This window comes from Rattus norvegicus, chromosome 17, assembly GCF_021556685.1.
Source record: "Rattus norvegicus strain SHRSP/BbbUtx chromosome 17, alternate assembly SHRSP_T2T, whole genome shotgun sequence".
Lineage (NCBI taxonomy): Eukaryota > Metazoa > Chordata > Mammalia > Rodentia > Muridae > Rattus > Rattus norvegicus.
In genome coordinates this window covers 6424426-6441810 of record NC_141550.1, presented here as the reverse complement: position 1 = coordinate 6441810, position 17385 = coordinate 6424426, and the positions used below count along the sequence as shown (strand labels likewise).

Sequence of the window (17385 nt, the reverse complement as noted above, 5' to 3'; positions counted from 1 at the left end):
CACTGAGCTAAATCCCCAACCCCAATTCTGGACTTTCAAAGTAAATCTACAAGCTTCCTATGTTACCTCTCCTATCCTTATCGTCACCCAGAAAGTTGCCAAGAAGAGGTTATTGTTTTTCTGGGGACAGCCACATTTAGTGACTAAAATAAGTAATACCAAAGAGCTCCAACTAAAAATGAAGGGCACAGAATGCGAGGTTGTCCTGCGGTGATTCTGACCTACATAAACTCACCAACCCCACATGCCTGGATACAGAAGGGCCCTAAGTTCCCTGACCGTGACACACTGGGGAGAGACCTTTGCAAGAAAGGTACTCCAACTGCCAGACTGTAGAACTCTCACAAAGTTTAACAAAAAGAAAACAAAAAAGACACAAAGTTTAACAACAACAAAGGACACATTAGCTTTAAGAACCACAGCCCCGTGACCATGTGGTTAAACTCAACTGATTAGACTAGAAATACCATAGGCAAAGCACCTGAATCCCAGAGGGGCTGCCACAGACTCGGGCTACCCAGTACTCTTAAGAACATGGTCCTATTCGCTGAGGGAGACTGTGAGCTTCATCAGGAGCCATGGGGTGACTATGACAGCCATTGAGCAGATCCACTGATAGGTCGCTCTGTGGTCAGTCTATGATGATGGATGATATTGTACCCAGTACAGCAACGCACACGGGCAGCAGTTTTGTCTGTTGGCAGTGCATCGGTAGCTTGGCACACCACTCAAATTCACTGGCGAGTTGGCTCTTAGCGTAGACCTGTTGAAATGTGATTGGGTCAGCAGCTGTCATTCATTTTCACAAGTCACAGTCACAAAACTGGTTCCTGTCTACCAGCCTTTAGTCCACCTAGGCCCCAAGAATGAGAACAAATACAGAAGGCTTCATGAAGGTGAAGCCTTAGTTAGGGTTTCTGTTGCTGTAATAAAACACTGACCATAGCAGAAAACTACTCATAGCAGAAAAGGTCTATTTCAGCTCACAGGCCCACAGGACAAACCTTCACTGGAGGAAATCACAGCTCTAACTCAAGGACAGCAGGAACCTGGAGGCAGGAAATGAAGCAGAGGCCATGGAGGGACACTGCTCACTGGCTTGCTCCTCATGGCTTAGTCATTCAGTCATCACCTGCTTTCTTACAGCAGCCAGGAACACAGCCCAGGGGCTGGCACCACCCAAGGTGAGCTGGCTCCTCCCACATCAATCATCAAGGAAATGAACCTCAAGCCAACCTGGCGGAGACTTCTCAACTGAGGTTTCCTCTTCCAAAAATGACTGACTCCAGCTGTATCGAACTGACAGGAGACTGACCAGGATGATTGGTCAGAGGTTACAGGAAAGCCTTCAATCCTGCTCTAGGCGCAACAATAGACCTTTTTTTCCCTACATGTCAGCACGGAGACCGGAGTGCCTCAGCCGCTCAGCGACCAAGGTGATCCTTCCAAGCGAGGCCAAGGACACAGAAAAATGGTCAAGCAGCTTTGTTTCAGGGAGAAGGCCAAAAGGGCAGGAAAAGCATTGTAATGACAGACATCACTTATAAAATCAGTTTAGTCTGTGGCAGCTTCGTTTATGCATACAACACAGCCCAATCATACTTCTCCCTCCTCCCTGTTCTCCTCTCAACTGTGCGGCCTGCTCCAAGTCCCCACACTTCTCACATGTCTTAGCTTTTGCTCTGGGACTTACTGGTTTACCAGGCGTCACTCCCATGGGCATGGTTTAAGGCTATCTACTGGAACTTGGATAACTCATCAAGGCTCACAACGCTGAAGACAATGAACTCCTCTCCTCCAGCAACTTGTGGTTGCCATTAGATCCCCTGGAAGGGACCCCAGGAGTCCCTCCCCTTCTAGGATTGAGCGTTTAGGAATGAAGTCTTATACAAACCCCATCCAGACAGCTGCAGCTCTCTTGAGTTCACTCGTGCCACAGACCTGTCGGGCCATAGCCCTGCCCCTCGTCATCCAGCTCTTACTTCCTTCTGACCCTGCCCCTTCACCATTCCCTGAGCCCCACTATGGGGTGTGTGATGTGGGTATGCCCCTTAAGTTTGGGCACTCAGCAGTCACTTGCTCTCAGTATCTTGACCGGCCATGAGTCTTCATGAACTGCTTTTTGGTACAAAAAGCTTCCTTGATCAAAACTGAGAACTGCACCATGTCATTCAGAAAATAAAGGTGCTTATGAGCGCCCCAGCCCAGGGTCTTTGACAAGGTACTAAGATGTAGTTGACTTTTGCTATTTTGTGGGTTCTTCTTACCTCTACCCTTCCTCACCCTTTCATCCACCCACTAACACCAAATAGGAGTGAAAAAAAAAGATAGAAGGGGGAGAGAAGAGATCCCTGAATAAAGTCAGGGGTCAGAGAGCAGAGACATTATCATTAGACTACTTCCTGTTGATTAGGGTCATTGAGTTCCTTGGGTAAGTTTGATCTTTGCAGTCAGGATATCTAATTTCCTCTTCTCATTTTCTTTACACATGACTACTTAATAAACTTTGACAACCAATAACCCACCCAGCTCTCAGACCTAGCAATTATATAGACTCTGAAAAGTTCCCAGAATTCCAAGCATCACACAATCACAGAAACTATTTGCAGCTGGCAAAACCACACCTCTGCTAGAGCACGAGGCAAATCATAGTCAGCTGCTGTGGACAGTCTGAAGCAGCCCCACACCCCCATATCTGGTATTAAAACAAAAATACATTCCCACATTATCTGTGTTTTTTCAAAGAAGCCGAAACTCCAAAATTGTCACTACAAGTAAGCATGAGTTCCCTACTATGGAATGGGCCTCAGAGCCAATCAGAAACCAACTGGTAACCCCTGTAACAGTTGTGCCACTGTTATTTCAGTAAGCATGCTTTGCTTGACAACTTGATATTGTAGTTTGCAAGGTCCAAAGCTGGGAAATACCATTCCAGACTTCCTCTTGCTCCCCTCCCCCAAATAGCCTACACAGCAACTTCTGGCACTATAAGGGCCTGCCAGCCTCTAGGAAGCCTCCTGCTTGGTTCCAACAAGGTTTCTCTATGCTCTGCAACCAAGGTGTGTGTTTGTCAGGTGGGCAAGCAAGTACAATGGCCAACAACTCCTGGAGACATATCTCATAATCATGACTGGGATTTTCGTTTATTAACCCAGAGCTTCTGGAATGGGAAGTAGAACTTAAATATATATATATATATATATATATATATATATATATATGTATATGTATATATATATATATATATATATATATATATGATTTGACAATTTCCTATGTGTACATAATTGATTCTTCTCTCTCCATTCTCTTACCCCTCCCACCACCATTAGTCTTTCCCCACATTCTTGACTTTGGCTGTGTTCATGACCCATGAGGTTTACCCAGGGCCATCTGTGTGATGACTGGATTGGAACTCTCCATGGTAGCCTTGTGTGGTCCTCCATGTTGAATGCCAAAGACAAGGCTCTCAGTAACAAATACTTCATCTGTGGAGGGTGAGGCCCCTGAGCTCATCCTCCCTCCATAGCTGACTCTGTGGGCTGCTTCTTATGCAGATCCAATGGAGGTACCCACAGATGATTGTGATGGCTGTGTTCAGAAGATAACAGTTTGCAGCTCTTCTCCCTGTCTTTTATCTGTCTTTCTACCCATTCTTCTCCAGTGTTTCCTAGAGAGGATTCTATGTGTCTTGTTCAGGACTGGGCTGCATCTGTCTGTTACTGCCCTTCTTCTTCTTCTTCTTCTTTTTTTTAAGGGTTCTCTTTTGTTTTATTTTTTTTACTTAGTCACTTCCCAATCTCAATTCCCCCTCTCCTCCTAGCACCTTCTCATACAGAACCTCCACACACACCCCCAACCCCAGTTCCTCCCTCCCCTTCTCCTATGAGAAGGGAGAACCACCTCTGTTACTGCTCTTAACTCCATGAGTCTGTATTCTTCACTGGTCACTGGAAAGCTTTTCTCTTTGTTTAATTTTAATTTTTCTGTGTATTTCGCTGCTATGTCTGTGTGAGGATGTCAGATGCCCCAGAAACTGGAATTTCCAGCTTCGAGCTGCCATGCGGGTTCTGGGAATTGAACTTGGGTCCTCTAGAAGAGCAGCTGGTGTTCTTAACCATGCAGCCATCTCTCTGACCCCAGAAAGAGCTTCTCTAATTGAAGCTGAGAAGTAGTATTTGTCATGGGTATAAAGGTAAATATTTATGAGACAGTTTGATGCTATGTCAATTTGCCAAACTACAGTATTCGGTTCCCTCCTAGGGCCTATAGTTCTTTATGCTATGGGTTTTGGGTAGGTTTAGAATGCTAAGGCATTGACTCTCTGCTGGTCTCAGAGAGCTGCTAGGTTCCCTCCTAACAGTGGTGTACTATTTCACTTTAACATCATTGTGGGGGTGTTGAATGCACCACAGTGCACACGAGAACAGAGAATAATAACTCCGTTTTACTGGTTTTCCTCTTTAATGTTTTTTCATTGTATACATTAATTGTGCACGGCATTAAATAACATTTTCATACAATTATATAATGTACTTTGAGCATTCCCCACTCTAGCCCTCTATCTTCCCATTTCTCCTCTGTCTTCCTGTGAGCCACTTTTTTGTTGTTGTTTTTATTTGTTTTTTTTTTGTTTGACCTCAGACTCAAAAAGTTTTACTCATCATCCATGCATGACTCATACAACACCCGCAGATTGTAGTCATCATTGAACCCACATCATCCCTCCATTCTCTAAACTTGGTCATTTATTGAACAATTGATCGCTAGTACTGTTGATAAGATTTCCTTGGGGGAAAGAAAAAACCCTAACTACCAGATCCTTGAATGTACCTTAAACTTTACAGAACCTTTTGTAGTGATCACTATCTCTTTCTTTGTACACTCTTAATTTGGAATAATCTTATTGAACATTTTGTCTCTACACATTGCCATATTATTCCTTTGCCTACAGTTCCTCTTCCAAGATAAGAAACTGAGACGGCAAGAGGCATTAAACGCAAAATAGAAAATCCTACCGAAGAATATAGGAAAAGCTCACACTGTCTCAATTCTGCAGACCCAAACCAGGAATCCCAAACCTCAAGACTGAGGAAGAACGTGTAAATCACCTTGGAGGTATCTATTCTGAGAGTAAAAAGCAGAAAAAAAAAATGACAAAGATTAACTTTCTCTTTCCTCATCCATAATTTACAGCTATCTGCCTTGCTCGCTTATCCTCCGTCCTATCCCTCCCGTAAGCCTTCAATCATCTTTGATTGGCTCTTCCTGACACATCAAACCGCCATGACTTTGACGTCACCAGGAACATAGCCAATGATCTTCGAAGGCCCTGTGAGTCACTTTCGTTCCACACATTCTTCCCTCTCCATTCAGGTCACACAGACATGGTTTTATACGTCTATCTAAAACCCAAGAACAAGCAAGCGAAACACACAGTACCCGCCATTCTGATATGATTACTTACCTGATATGATATCTCCTGGTTGCATCCATTTTGCTGAAGACAATGTAATTGCACCGGTCTTTGTGGTGGAGCACACATGTACATCTCATGTTCCTAGCCTGCGGGCACCTAGGTTGGTTCCTAATCCGGCACTGAGACTGGTGCTATAACGATTCTTAGGTACCTCTGTGAGACACTGACTTGGGGTACAGGGGAGCTGTCAGCTGGGTCATATGTAGATGACTCTCTTCAGGTTTCTAACAGGCCTCTCTCTCACTTCCTTGTTGGCTGCACTCGTTCACCTCTCTAGCAGCAGCGCATAAGGTTCTCTTTGTCCACATCCTCACCAGCATTTTTAAAAAATATTTATTTATTATGTATACAACATACAGCTTTCTGCCTGCATGTATGCCTGCAGGCCAGAAGAGGGCATCGGATCTCAATACGGATGGTTGTGAGCCACCATGTGGTTGCTGGGAATTGAACTCAGGTCCCCTGGAAGAGCAGACAGTGCTCTTAACCTCTGAGCCATCTCTCCAGCCCCTCACCAGCATTTTTTTTAAGATTTATTTATTCATTTATTATATATAAGTACACTGTAGCTGTCTTCAGATACACCAGAAGAGGACATTGGATCTCTTTATAGATGGTTGTGAGCCACCATGTGGTTGCTGGGAATTGAACTCAGGACCTCTGGAAGAGCAGTCGGGTGCTCTTAACCACTGAGCCATCTCTGCAGCCCCCTCACCAGCATTTTTTAAATTGAGTTTTTCCTTTTTGAGAATCTCACACATGAGCACTACATTTGTTTTCTTAATGACAGCTGTAATGGCTGGGGTGAAATGAAAATTCGATGTAGATCAATTTGCTTTAAAGTTTTTTTTTCACATTTTTAAATTAGTTTTAATTATGAGTGTTAGCATTCCTTCTAGGCTCTGCCCAACAGTCACCTGGCAACAGCCAGGTAGGCTTGGATTGCTATAAGAGAGACTATTTGGCCCCTCCTTGCTCTCTTTTCTCTCTCTCTCTCCCCCTCTCTCTCCTCCCTTCTCAACTCTCCTTCGCATGCCCTAAATAAACTTTATTCTATACTACAGCCGTCAATTTTTGAGTTCTGTGAATATTTCGTAAGGGTCCATGATTCACTGAAGAATGCTACCCCAGACTCAAATAGTATGCAAAAAAGCAGAGTGTTTTATTCTGCAGACGTCCAGCATGCTGGGGTCTACCATCTTCTAAAATGGAGATGCCCAAGTGAGCTCGAAGGCCCAATTTAAAGCACATTAGGGGAATTCCGGGGTGGGTGACCTTTATCTTTTTTTTTTTTTTTTTTTTTGGTTCTTTTTTTCGGAGCTGGGGACCGAACCCAGGGCCTTGCGCTTCCTAGGTAAGCGCTCTACCACTGAGCTAAATCCCCAGCCCCTGGGTGACCTTTATCTTAATCTGTTGGGTCTATCTCTAAGGATATTCCAGGACCATTGCTGAGGCATGGGGGCTGGAAACTATTGCTGGGGAAGCCTGGAAACCGTTGCTGACCCATTGCCCTTGCCTCAGGTCGAGTGGTGGGGCAGCTTCTGATGGTAGGGCAGTTTCTGACTAACTTTCTGAAGCCTGGGTTTTTTTGGTTGTTTTGTTTTGTTTTTCAGTCACAGACTTCCAAGTCTGGGCTTGCCTGGATTTGCCCAGTTCTTGGAAACATCGATTTAGGCCTAGACTCCTGAACTGCCGGTTTGAAGCCTGTCATAGAGTCAGCCTACCCGGTCTCAACTCTAGATAGTAATCCTGTCAGGCAAACAAATATAGTCAGTATGCTGTCTCCTCACAAAGCTGTTTCCTTTTCTGTGTAGATTTTAATGCACGAGGTAGACGCCAGGTTGGTCTTACTCCCCAAACTGGAATACTGTTCAGAAAGTCCTCGCCTACGATTCTGCCTTGAGGTATTAATTTTTTTTTTCCTGTAACAATTTCAGCTTCAGCACTTTTTTTCCTGAAGCCCTTGGCTTTTTAGGCAGGGTAAGAGGAAGGGATCTAGTTTTGTTCCACTGTGGCCATCCAGTTTTCTCAGCAATGTTTGGAAAAGAGGCTGTCCTTTCTCTAACGTGTATTTTAGCATCTCTCTCAACAGTCAGGTGCTGTCGCCGTGTGGGCTGATGTCTGGATCTGCCATCTTACTCCAGTCATCTGGCAGTTTTGTTGTTTTGCTACTGGAGCTCTTGAGTACAAGAAATCAAGTAAGACCTTGAAGGCCTGTGGAGTCAGGCCTGCCTTCGCTACCCCAGGGTCTTTTGTGCCTCCTTAAGACTTTTAAGAAGGTTCTTTGTGAGGAATGGTGCTGCAGTGTTCATGGGCTCATACTGGATCTGTGGGTTTGTCTTGGCAATTCAGCCTTTCCAGAATATTCCTGTTTGAATTCTTGAACATGGGAGGTCTTCAAGTCTCCCATGTTCTTGGTTAGCTTTATTCCAAGGTGTCTGCTCTCTCAGTTGCGTAGAGGACCCTTCCCTGATTTCTTTCTCAGAGTAGTTGTTACCGGCACATGGGAAGGCTGTTGAGTTTTTTGTGCTAGCTTTCTGTCCTTTTTCTCCTGTGCATTCTGGGGATTGATCTCAGGCCAGCAGGTTTGACAGTAGCACCTTTACCTGCTGAGCCGCCTCACTGGCCCGCAACCTGCTTCTAAGCCTTTACTAAAGGCACTTGGGTTAGAGATATTGTTTTATCTGTGTAAGTTTTTCCTTCTATCTGCCCACCTCCACCACCGATATGCAGACCAGGCTGGCCTTAAACTTAAGAGATCCACCTGCCTCTGCCTCTCACCTGCTGAGTGCATCACACCTGTCCTAAACGTCATTTCCTTAAAGGATGCTGATAACAGGACTCCCGTGTGAGCCTTCCATGGTTTTTCCTCACTTACCAAATTACGCTGACGTAACTGGAAGCTCCAGATGGACTGTCAACTATGTGCACAATGCCTTTCTGATCACTATCCTGTGTAAACATCCACGCCTTAGTCAAAATGAAGGTCATGTGGCCTGCACATGTGACCCTGCTGAGTGTGTGAGGCCGTGGTTAGACTTCTAGCATCAAATACCTTCCAAGGCTTCTACCCTCACACCATACTTGGCTTATCACTTTTCCTTCTGTCTTCATTTTATTTTCCTTTCTCCTGAATGTCCTCTTTACTAACTAGACACTGCTTTGGCATCTACTCTGTGCTGTATGACAGACCAGCACTGGGAATCCAGGGATGCTAAGTCACAGCTCTATGTAAGGCTCATGTAACCGAATGGGAGAAGGCAGAGAGATAATCAATAATGACGACTCAGCACGTTTTTATTAAGTTTTGTTTCTCAGAAACTGTCAAGAAATGGAGTGAGTGGGAAGGTTCAGTGAGGGCACTTGCCATCAAGTTTGACAACCTGAGTTTGATACCCAGTACCCAGATGGTGGGAAGAGTGACTCTGGGTGCTCTCTGACCTCTACACCCACACTGTGATACACCACTTCAGTAAATTAAAAACAAAAAGGAAAGCCTGTCAAGACTCTTGGGACCTGAGGGATGGCTCAGTGGGTAAGAGAACTTGCTCTTGCAGAGGACCTTGCGTGGACTGTGTCTCCAGAAGCCACATGATGGCTCACCACCATTCCCAACTCCATTTTCAGGGTATCTGATGGCCTCTTCTGGCCTCTATGGGCTCCAGGCACAGGCACACAGACAGACAGACCCTCCCCGCCCCCGCCACGCACACACACGCACACAGTCAGTGCTCGCATACTCACTTCTATCACAGTGCCCCTGCCACTCAGCGATCTTCTCAAAGGTCAAAGGCAATACTTTAATCAATTATGATTGCGTGTGACTAAACGGACTGAAGAAAACAAAGTCCCCTAAGAGCGAATTACTCTACAAGCCACAACAAGCCAGAGTCAGTCGCTGCTCTCCGAGGCTCCTCACTGCTGCTGTGGTAATTCTCACGTGTGAGGGCCAGCCTGTGATCTGAGCAGATCTTCCCGTGCAGGCTGGACTCCTCCTGCTGGGAATGCTTCTCAACAAGTATACGAGAGCTTCTCGCTAAACACCACTCATATAAGCTTTCTCACTTTGACACCCTTTGGTTTCTTGGAACACGTGGTAACTAGGTTTTGCTCTTACTTTGCCCACCTGATAAGAGGACACCAGCCATGCTTTCTACTCATGTTGCTGTCCTGTAAGGGTCAGCACACAAAGCTGTTGACAACTGAGCAGTGATAATCACACTGCTCAGCAGACGCTAAAGATCAGACAGATTCATGGAAGAGTAAATTAATTTTATTGACTGATGAAAAACTAAAGTCCTAAGAAGTTTGGACAGAAAACAATTATCAAGTTCTGCTGGTATTCCATATTTTCTTTTAACTTTAAGCCAAAAGAACATAAAATTGTAGACTATGAGTGAACTAGGTGCTTTAGTTCCTTCAACAAAGGCTGCAGTTTCGCAGTTGCAGCATTAGACACACATTTCTGCAGAAGTGTGAAAGCTTTCTGTGCTGGCCCCCATGGCCACGATCACCTACACTGGTCCGGCTCGCAGTTCCTTTTCCCCTTCCTGCCACCCTGTAAGAAACAGCACTTTACTGAAGACGCACATGACATCAAAGCACAGTTATTTCCACTCGGCAGCTCTCACAGTTACTTTAACAAATGCTACAGAAGGTAAAAGCATTTCTATACAGATCTGTTTAGGCTGCATCAATAAGATTACGATCACAAATATCTCATTTCTTCAGAGTCCATTTTATCCTAAATACCTTAGTTTATTCTTTTTACATAATCAAGAAATTTGGTAATTCAGTTTAGTTTTTTTGATAACTTATAATTCAAGTTCTGTGTAGTTTTGTTCTTCTAAAGATTTATTTATTTTATAAGTACACTCTTGCTCTCTTCAGACACACCAGAAGAGGGCATCAGATCCCATTACAGATGGGTGTGAGCCACCATGTGGTTGCTGGGAATTGAACTCAAGACCTCTGGAAGAGCAGTCAGGGCTCTTAACTGCTGAGCCATCTCTCCAGTCCTTAGTTTTGTTCTTAATTACACAGTATTAGGATTTTGAAAAGACTAATGTTATTTTCTCGGCCCATCTAGGTGCTTTGCCTGTATGCACGCGTGTGCACTGCTTTCGTGCCTGGTGTTTCCAGGGATGCCAGAGCAGAGTGTCAGATCTTCTGGAGCTAAAGTTCTAGAAAGTTGAGAGCCACCATGTGGTTGCTGGGAATTGAACCCAGGTCCTCTGGAAGAGCAGTCAGTGCTCTTAACCGCTGAGCCATGAGTCTCTTCAGCCCTAGCAATAGAACTTTGATTTTCAGGCTGGGAATAAGAGCAAAACACGCACGCACATAAAATGAAAACTTTACAGAGTGGGGCCACACTAAGACTGTATTTCTAAGTTGCAGCAGGGGCAGGCAGGCCCAGGCTCATTGAAACCAGAGCAGCGACCTTAACTTCTTTCCCCTTTCTACTCTACAGCTTCCCTTTGCAGTCAGACACACCAGTCCTCCAAATCAAAGAAGAACCAGAGCCTCTTTAAATAGACGGATGTTGTCATTCACTCCTGATCACGCACAGGGCAAAAGGTTTATTCATTTAGGGGAAAAAGTACTGATTTTGTGAGAAATTAAATGTGTAAATAACATTTTTAAAGGAATTTATTTCGTTAGTAGGAAAAAAGAGGTTAGAAAACATTCCTTTAGGGTCATTCAATATCCACTATGCTGAGGACCACCAGGGTGTATCTTGAAATCCTTCTCAAGTTCTCAAAGGTAACACACCCGGGATAAATATCGCTGACTATGAACTGCCAGTGTGAAAAACTCAGTGAGATTAAAAAACAAAACAAACTGGGATGCTTTTATTTCCAGCATGGTTAGGCAGAGGCAGGCCGATCTGTGAGTTCAAGGCCAGCCTGGTTTACAGAGTGAGTTCCGTTCCAGGATGGCTAGGGTTGTGACACAGAGAAAACCCTGTCTCAAAAAACCAAAACCCGGGGCTGGGGATTTAGCTCAGTGGTAGAGCGCTTACCTAGGAAGCGCAAGGCCCTGGGTTCGGTCCCCAGCTCCGAAAAAAAGAACCAAAAAAAAAAAAAAAAAAAAAAAAAAAAACCAAAACCAAACCAAACCAAACCAAACCCCCAAAACCAATCCAACCAAGAGACATACAAGGACTCCTTCCAGCATCTCATTATGATCAAACTGGCCTTGACTCACAGAAACCTCTGCCTCCCAAGTGCAGATAAATGGCGTGCCACCACGCTAGGCTGGGTAAATGATTTTTCTATTCTCTCCGCTACCCATGGCTTTTAATCCTTTTGGTCCAAGTTTCACGTTGATGATTTACATATATGTGTAAGTATGTAAAAACACATCTGACATGTTTATTAATGTTCTGGAAACAAGTGATGATTGCTTTCAGTTGTTTCATACAGGAAAAGGGCTGAAATACCTTCTTCCGTCTATTGGTCTAGAATATCATCAAAATAATTACCTCAAGTCTCCACTACATATCACTCGTCAGTTAAAAGGGTGGACATCTACAGTGGGGATAAGCAGCAAGTGTAGCTACACCCACGTGACCAAGTGCAGGACTCTGCTGTGTCACCTGTGCCTCCCTGTTACATGATCACGGTACACATTGTCTATATAGCTCTAATGCACTTCCCAAATCACTTCACTTCGGTTATTGTTGTAGATGCCAATATCTAGAACTAACTTTATATTTTCGGAAATGTATATTATCTGGACAATAACAAGGAGCTAGAGAGATGGCTCAGTGGTTAAGAACATTTGCTCTTCCCCCCAGAGGACCCGAGTTCAATTCCCAGCCTAGGTTGTGAGGTTCATAAGTATTTCCAACCCCAGCTTTGGGGGATCCAACACCCTCTCTGGCCTCTACAGATACAGCTTCCCCCTCCCCCAAATAGAAACACACACACACACACACACACACACACACACACACACACACACACACACAGAGACACACATCTAATTTTTCCTTCTTTCCACTTCTTTACAAAAATCATCAATACTATCTAGCAAATAGTTTATGGCTTGAAAATAAAACAGCACACTCACTCTTTTACTGTACCTACTCTAAATGTGGCCATACAGAAAACGTCAGAATTCATAAAGACATACCTGATATTTGGCTAATTCTGCCTGTAATACTTTCACTTTAGATCTTTCTTGTTCCAATGCGGCGTGAAGCGAAGACACCTACATCCAGATAATCAGTAAGATCAATCCTTTAGCCATTTTTGGAAAGTACATTAATTCTGAATATCTCCACTGTGATAAAATCTGACAACTGCCAGTATCAAAGATACTCTTCCCATGATTCCCATGAGGCCCTCTGTTCTGGCTGGTTCTGTGTGCCAACTTGACACAAGTTGGGTTAGCACAGAGAAAGGAGCCTTCCCTGAGGAAATGCCTCCATGAGACCCAGTTGTAAGGCATCTTCTCAATTAGTGATGGGGGGGGGGGGGGACCCAGCCCATTGTGAGTGGTGCCATTCCTGGTCTGGTGGTCTTGGGTTCTATAACAGACCAAGCTGAGCAAGCCAGGGGAAGCAAGCCAGTAAGTAACATCCCTCCATGGCCTCTGCATCAGCTCCTGCTTCCTGACCTGCTTGAGTTCTAGTCCTGACTTCCTTTGGTGATTAACAGCAGTGTGGAAGCATAAGCTGAATAAACTCTTTCCTCCCAACTTGCTTCTTGGTCATGATGTTTGTGCAGGAATAGGAACCCTGACTGAGACACGCTCCCTCCGCAGGCATGCACTAGAGCAGGAGGCCATGTTCTCTGGGAAGTAGCACCACATCCAAGAGCAGGGCTCTCGCTCCATCTGTTATTCATGTCCATGGCCACCTTATCCGGCCTCTCCACACTGCTTAGGACACACCTCCCACACTGCTTAGGACACACCTCCCATGTTTAGTAAGAGAGACAGAAACTTTATTTACCTAACAATGACTCCTTTCTAGCCTGTGTAAAGAGTGTGTTTGTGTTTGATTGGCACAGCCATCAAGAGCTCAGAGGAGCATAAGGAGAGCAGCCAACATACCCCGTGGCTCACCTGGACTGTCAGCTCATTCTTGATGCTTTGAGATTCATCCACTTGCAGAAGGATCTCAGCCTTATCTTTCACTGAGAAAAGGAGAAGAGCAGTGTTACTGCCTCAGCCTCCTTGGGGCTGAGTGACACGGAGCAGAGCAGTGCGTCAGGACAGTAACTTCTTCCTTGGTGCCTAACCCTGTCCTCCTGGAGCCTGGCTACTCTTGTCTCTCACCATCAATTCTCCTCAGTATTACACTAGCAGCTTTCAAAAAGTAATTTAAATTTTTCTGTGGCATTGAAATATTAATTGCATAGATATATGATGATTAATTTTTCAATTTACCATAACTAGGGACAGATATATAAGAAAATTGAAAAAAATGCATAGGAAAAAATTAAATATCTTGAGTATTTATTATAGGTCATGTTATTCCTTGTCTTTTTGTTATACTTATTTACTCTGTGTTTGTGTGTGTGTGTGTGTGTGTGTGTGTGTGTGTGTGCGCGCGCGTGCATCACATGTCACAGTCCACATGTGTCAGGATAACTGTGGAAGTCAGTTCTTTCACTCTATCATGTAAGTTCCAGGGATCAAACTCAAGTTTACCATGTCTGTTAGAGCAGCTCAGCCTCACCTGCTCAGCTGTCACTCTATTTTGTAGCCCAGGTTGGCCCTTGGACATTTGATCCTCTTACCTCAGTCTCCAAAGTGCTAGGGTGGCAGACACAAACCATTACACTTGGCTTCTTAGCTAAACTTAAAAGCAAGATTTTTATTTATTTTTCCTTTTTTGAGACATCGGTCTCACTATGCAGCCTTGGCTAGCCTAAAACTAAGAGATCCACCTACCTCTGCCTCTAGCGTGCCGGATTAAAGCTGTGTGTCACCATGGCCCAGCTGGGGACAGCAATGTGTAAGAACTGGACCCTCAACTCTCTACGTGAATAGTAGCAAATGTGCTAAGGCACAGGGGCTTTTAGAGGCCTTACAGTGATAATATTACAACTAACTCATATCACACTAGGAAACGTTTTATTTTGTTGTGTTGATAAAACATGTAATGGGACGATTTATCTTTAGATAAAGATTAGCTTTAATTCTAAAGAGTACACAAAGGCTGCGTGTGGTAGTGTCTGCCTCTAACCAAGCCCTTAGAGGCAGACAGTTCACCACCAGTCTGTCCACACTGCAGGTGTCAGGCCAGCCAGAGCTACAGAGTGAGACCCTATCACAAAGAAACAGAGAGAGAGCTAGAGAGGCAGCTCAGCCGATAAGAGCACTGGCTGCTCTTACTAAGAACCTGGGTTCAACTTCCAGCCACCATGTGTCCTCTCTTGGTCTGTCCCTCTCCTCTGCTGTTTTTGGCAGTAGGCATGCTCTAAGTGCATGTTTACACACACACACACACACACACACACACGCACACACACACACGCACACACACACGCACATACATACACGCACACACGCATGTGCACACACACATGTATATAAACACACATGCACTATATATGCATACACATGCATTACATATACACACACATACATGCATTATATATGTGTTACGAGTGTCACTTACTCTCTCCCTCCTGAAGCATTTTCAGTAATTGTCCATTTCTTGCTTTTACTTCTTTGTATTTTGCCTAATAGTCAAAGGAAAGAAATTTTAATTTTTGAAGTAAATGATAAATCATGGTCTATTTTTAGTTTGTTGGGCTGTACATTCTATGCTTGCTTTAAAAACATAAATCATGTATGACATAAACAGACTACTGTTAGAATGTAAAGCCTCAGTACATGGGTCTGACCCCTGAACACGAAGGCACAAGGACAAATTTAATGTAAAAGATTTCAAAGTAGAGAGGCTAAAAGTGAAGTCAGGAAAATATTAAAATTTCCCAAAGGATCCTTTTTTCTTTCTTCCCTAAATAAAAACTTTAAATAATTCCAACTTAGTTCAATAAAAGTAGAAAGAGCATGGCCGCAACTTTTTGGCAGTGCTGGCCTCAAGTCTGGTCAGGACCTGGGGTTCCTCCACAGCGCCACTGTCAAATATAGCGTGGTGCTGGACTTCCTTAGCTCCTCACAAATGATATATCATACACTCATGAGTAAAACGAACTGTGCTCCCACACGGATCATTTGAATGCTGGAGAATTATCTCCCCAAACAGTCTTCACTGAACAGTTCCTTTAGTAGTCTGAAAAACTTTCAAATATTAATAAGCAGTAAGTAATTAGTGAAGACAATATATTACATTATAAAAAGACAAAAGCCTAAGGACATCAATGTGAAAACTTGTCATTTTTTCTCTCGACATCTACCAGGGATGTGCAGAATTTCCCAGTCTGATCTTTATTTCCATGGAGCTGGGGAAACCTAGAGCCTCACTAAATACAGAAAAGCAAGTAAATACCACCAGATGATACCAGAGCCCAGTCGACTTAAATATATTATTTATCTATTATTATTATTATTATTATTATTATTATTATTATTACTATTATTATTATTTTGAGACAGGGTTTCTCTGTGTAGCCCTGGCCTTCCTAGAACTCACTCTGTAGCCCAGGCCAGCCTTGAACTCAAAGAGATCTCCTTATCTCTTCCTTCAAAGTGTTGGGGTTCAAAGGCATGCACCACCACCTTGGCTATTTATTTATTAATTATAAGTACACTGTTGTTGCCTTCAGACACACCAGAAGAGGGCATCAGATCTCATTACAGATGGTTGTGAGCCACCATGTGGTTGCTGGGAATTGAACTCAGGACCTCTGGAAGAGCAGTCAGTGCTCAACCCTGAGCCATCTTTCTAGCCCTAAATATATTTTAAACTCTAGGAAAGTGACTTACTAAACAGCACTCCATCAGATTAAACTGTTGATAATTATTGACTGGGTAGTATTTAAGAAGCAGATGAAGAAGACCTGCTGTACACAGCAGCCCCAGAGCCCTGACGAGCGCACACTCAGAGCGCTGACATTAGTTAGGAGACAAGTGACACCTGAGAAGCAGGGGTGCCTTTGCCCAAGTCTAAGGAGAAGGCGAGGGAATGAATGCTTCCTGAGTTTGTGGTTAAAGACAGCTGTGAGGGCTGGAGGGCTAGCTCACATCAACACTGGCTGCTCTTTCAGAGAACCCTGGTTTGGTTCCCAGCACCCACATCAGGTGGGTCACAACAACTTGTAACTCCCACTCCAGGGGACCTGATGACCCCTTCTGAATTCCACGGGCAACCAAACACACGTGTGCATACATACAAGCACACAAATACACAAAAAAATTAAATCAATCTTTAAAAGAAGACAATTGCATTAAAGGATTAGCAAGGATGGGTGGAATCTTAGGCATTTCTGGTAAAATAACAGTTGCTTGGAAGACACAGAAACAAAACAATGAATACCCAGCAATTCTACTCTTAAGTCATTCAAATACTCAGAACTGAAAGCAGGATCGCAGATCCCTGTGCACCCACACACAAAATGCAGTGTGTATATATACGAGAATGTAGGACCATGGATCAAATTCTGGGAAATCCTATAACGGAGGAGCCTTAAAAACATTATGTTAAAGAAATAAGCCAGAGAGAAAAGGACAAAAACTGTGTGATTCTACCAAAGCCAAGAATCAAGAAGAGGCAGCTCACACAGGTGAATGGTTACTGGGGAGGGTGGGAGTTGTGAGCAGTTTAGTTGCTATGGTTTCTGCATGGAAACACAGCAAGGGTCACACAGTAATGGAAGGTACTTAACATCACTGAGCCTTTAATCCCAGCACTGGGCGGCAGATGCGGGCTGATCTCTGTGAATTTGAAGCCAGCCTGGTCTACAGAGTGAGATCCTGACTCAAAA

The 17385-nt window shown here is 44.0% G+C and overlaps 1 protein-coding gene, 1 long non-coding RNA gene and 1 pseudogene across 9 annotated transcripts in view; all 3 read right to left on the bottom strand.

Moving 5' to 3' along the window:
* Positions 1-381: 381 nt before the first annotated feature.
* LOC147999960 (uncharacterized) lies at positions 382-1157 on the bottom strand. Its single transcript, XR_015641427.1, has 2 exons — positions 1005-1157; positions 382-763 (listed from the first exon to the last, which is right to left on the bottom strand). It is a non-coding gene; the product is annotated as an uncharacterized LOC147999960 (long non-coding RNA).
* Positions 1158-4633: 3476 nt separating this feature from the next.
* On the bottom strand, positions 4634-4716 carry LOC120097973 (small nucleolar RNA SNORD113/SNORD114 family; annotated as a pseudogene).
* Positions 4717-9734: 5018 nt separating this feature from the next.
* Gkap1 (G kinase anchoring protein 1) overlaps positions 9735-17385 on the bottom strand; it is a 39515-nt gene continuing 31864 nt past the window's right edge. For all 8 annotated transcript variants that reach the window (NM_001012160.1, NM_001446912.1, XM_087590927.1 and 5 more), the window contains 4 exons: positions 15114-15177; positions 13553-13623; positions 12617-12694; positions 9735-10037 (listed from right to left, as the gene is read on the bottom strand). In NM_001012160.1, the coding sequence (NP_001012160.1) occupies positions 9990-10037; positions 12617-12694; positions 13553-13623; positions 15114-15177 (261 nt within the window). In that variant the 3' untranslated portion in view covers positions 9735-9989. The remainder of the gene's footprint in view (positions 10038-12616; positions 12695-13552; positions 13624-15113; positions 15178-17385) is intronic.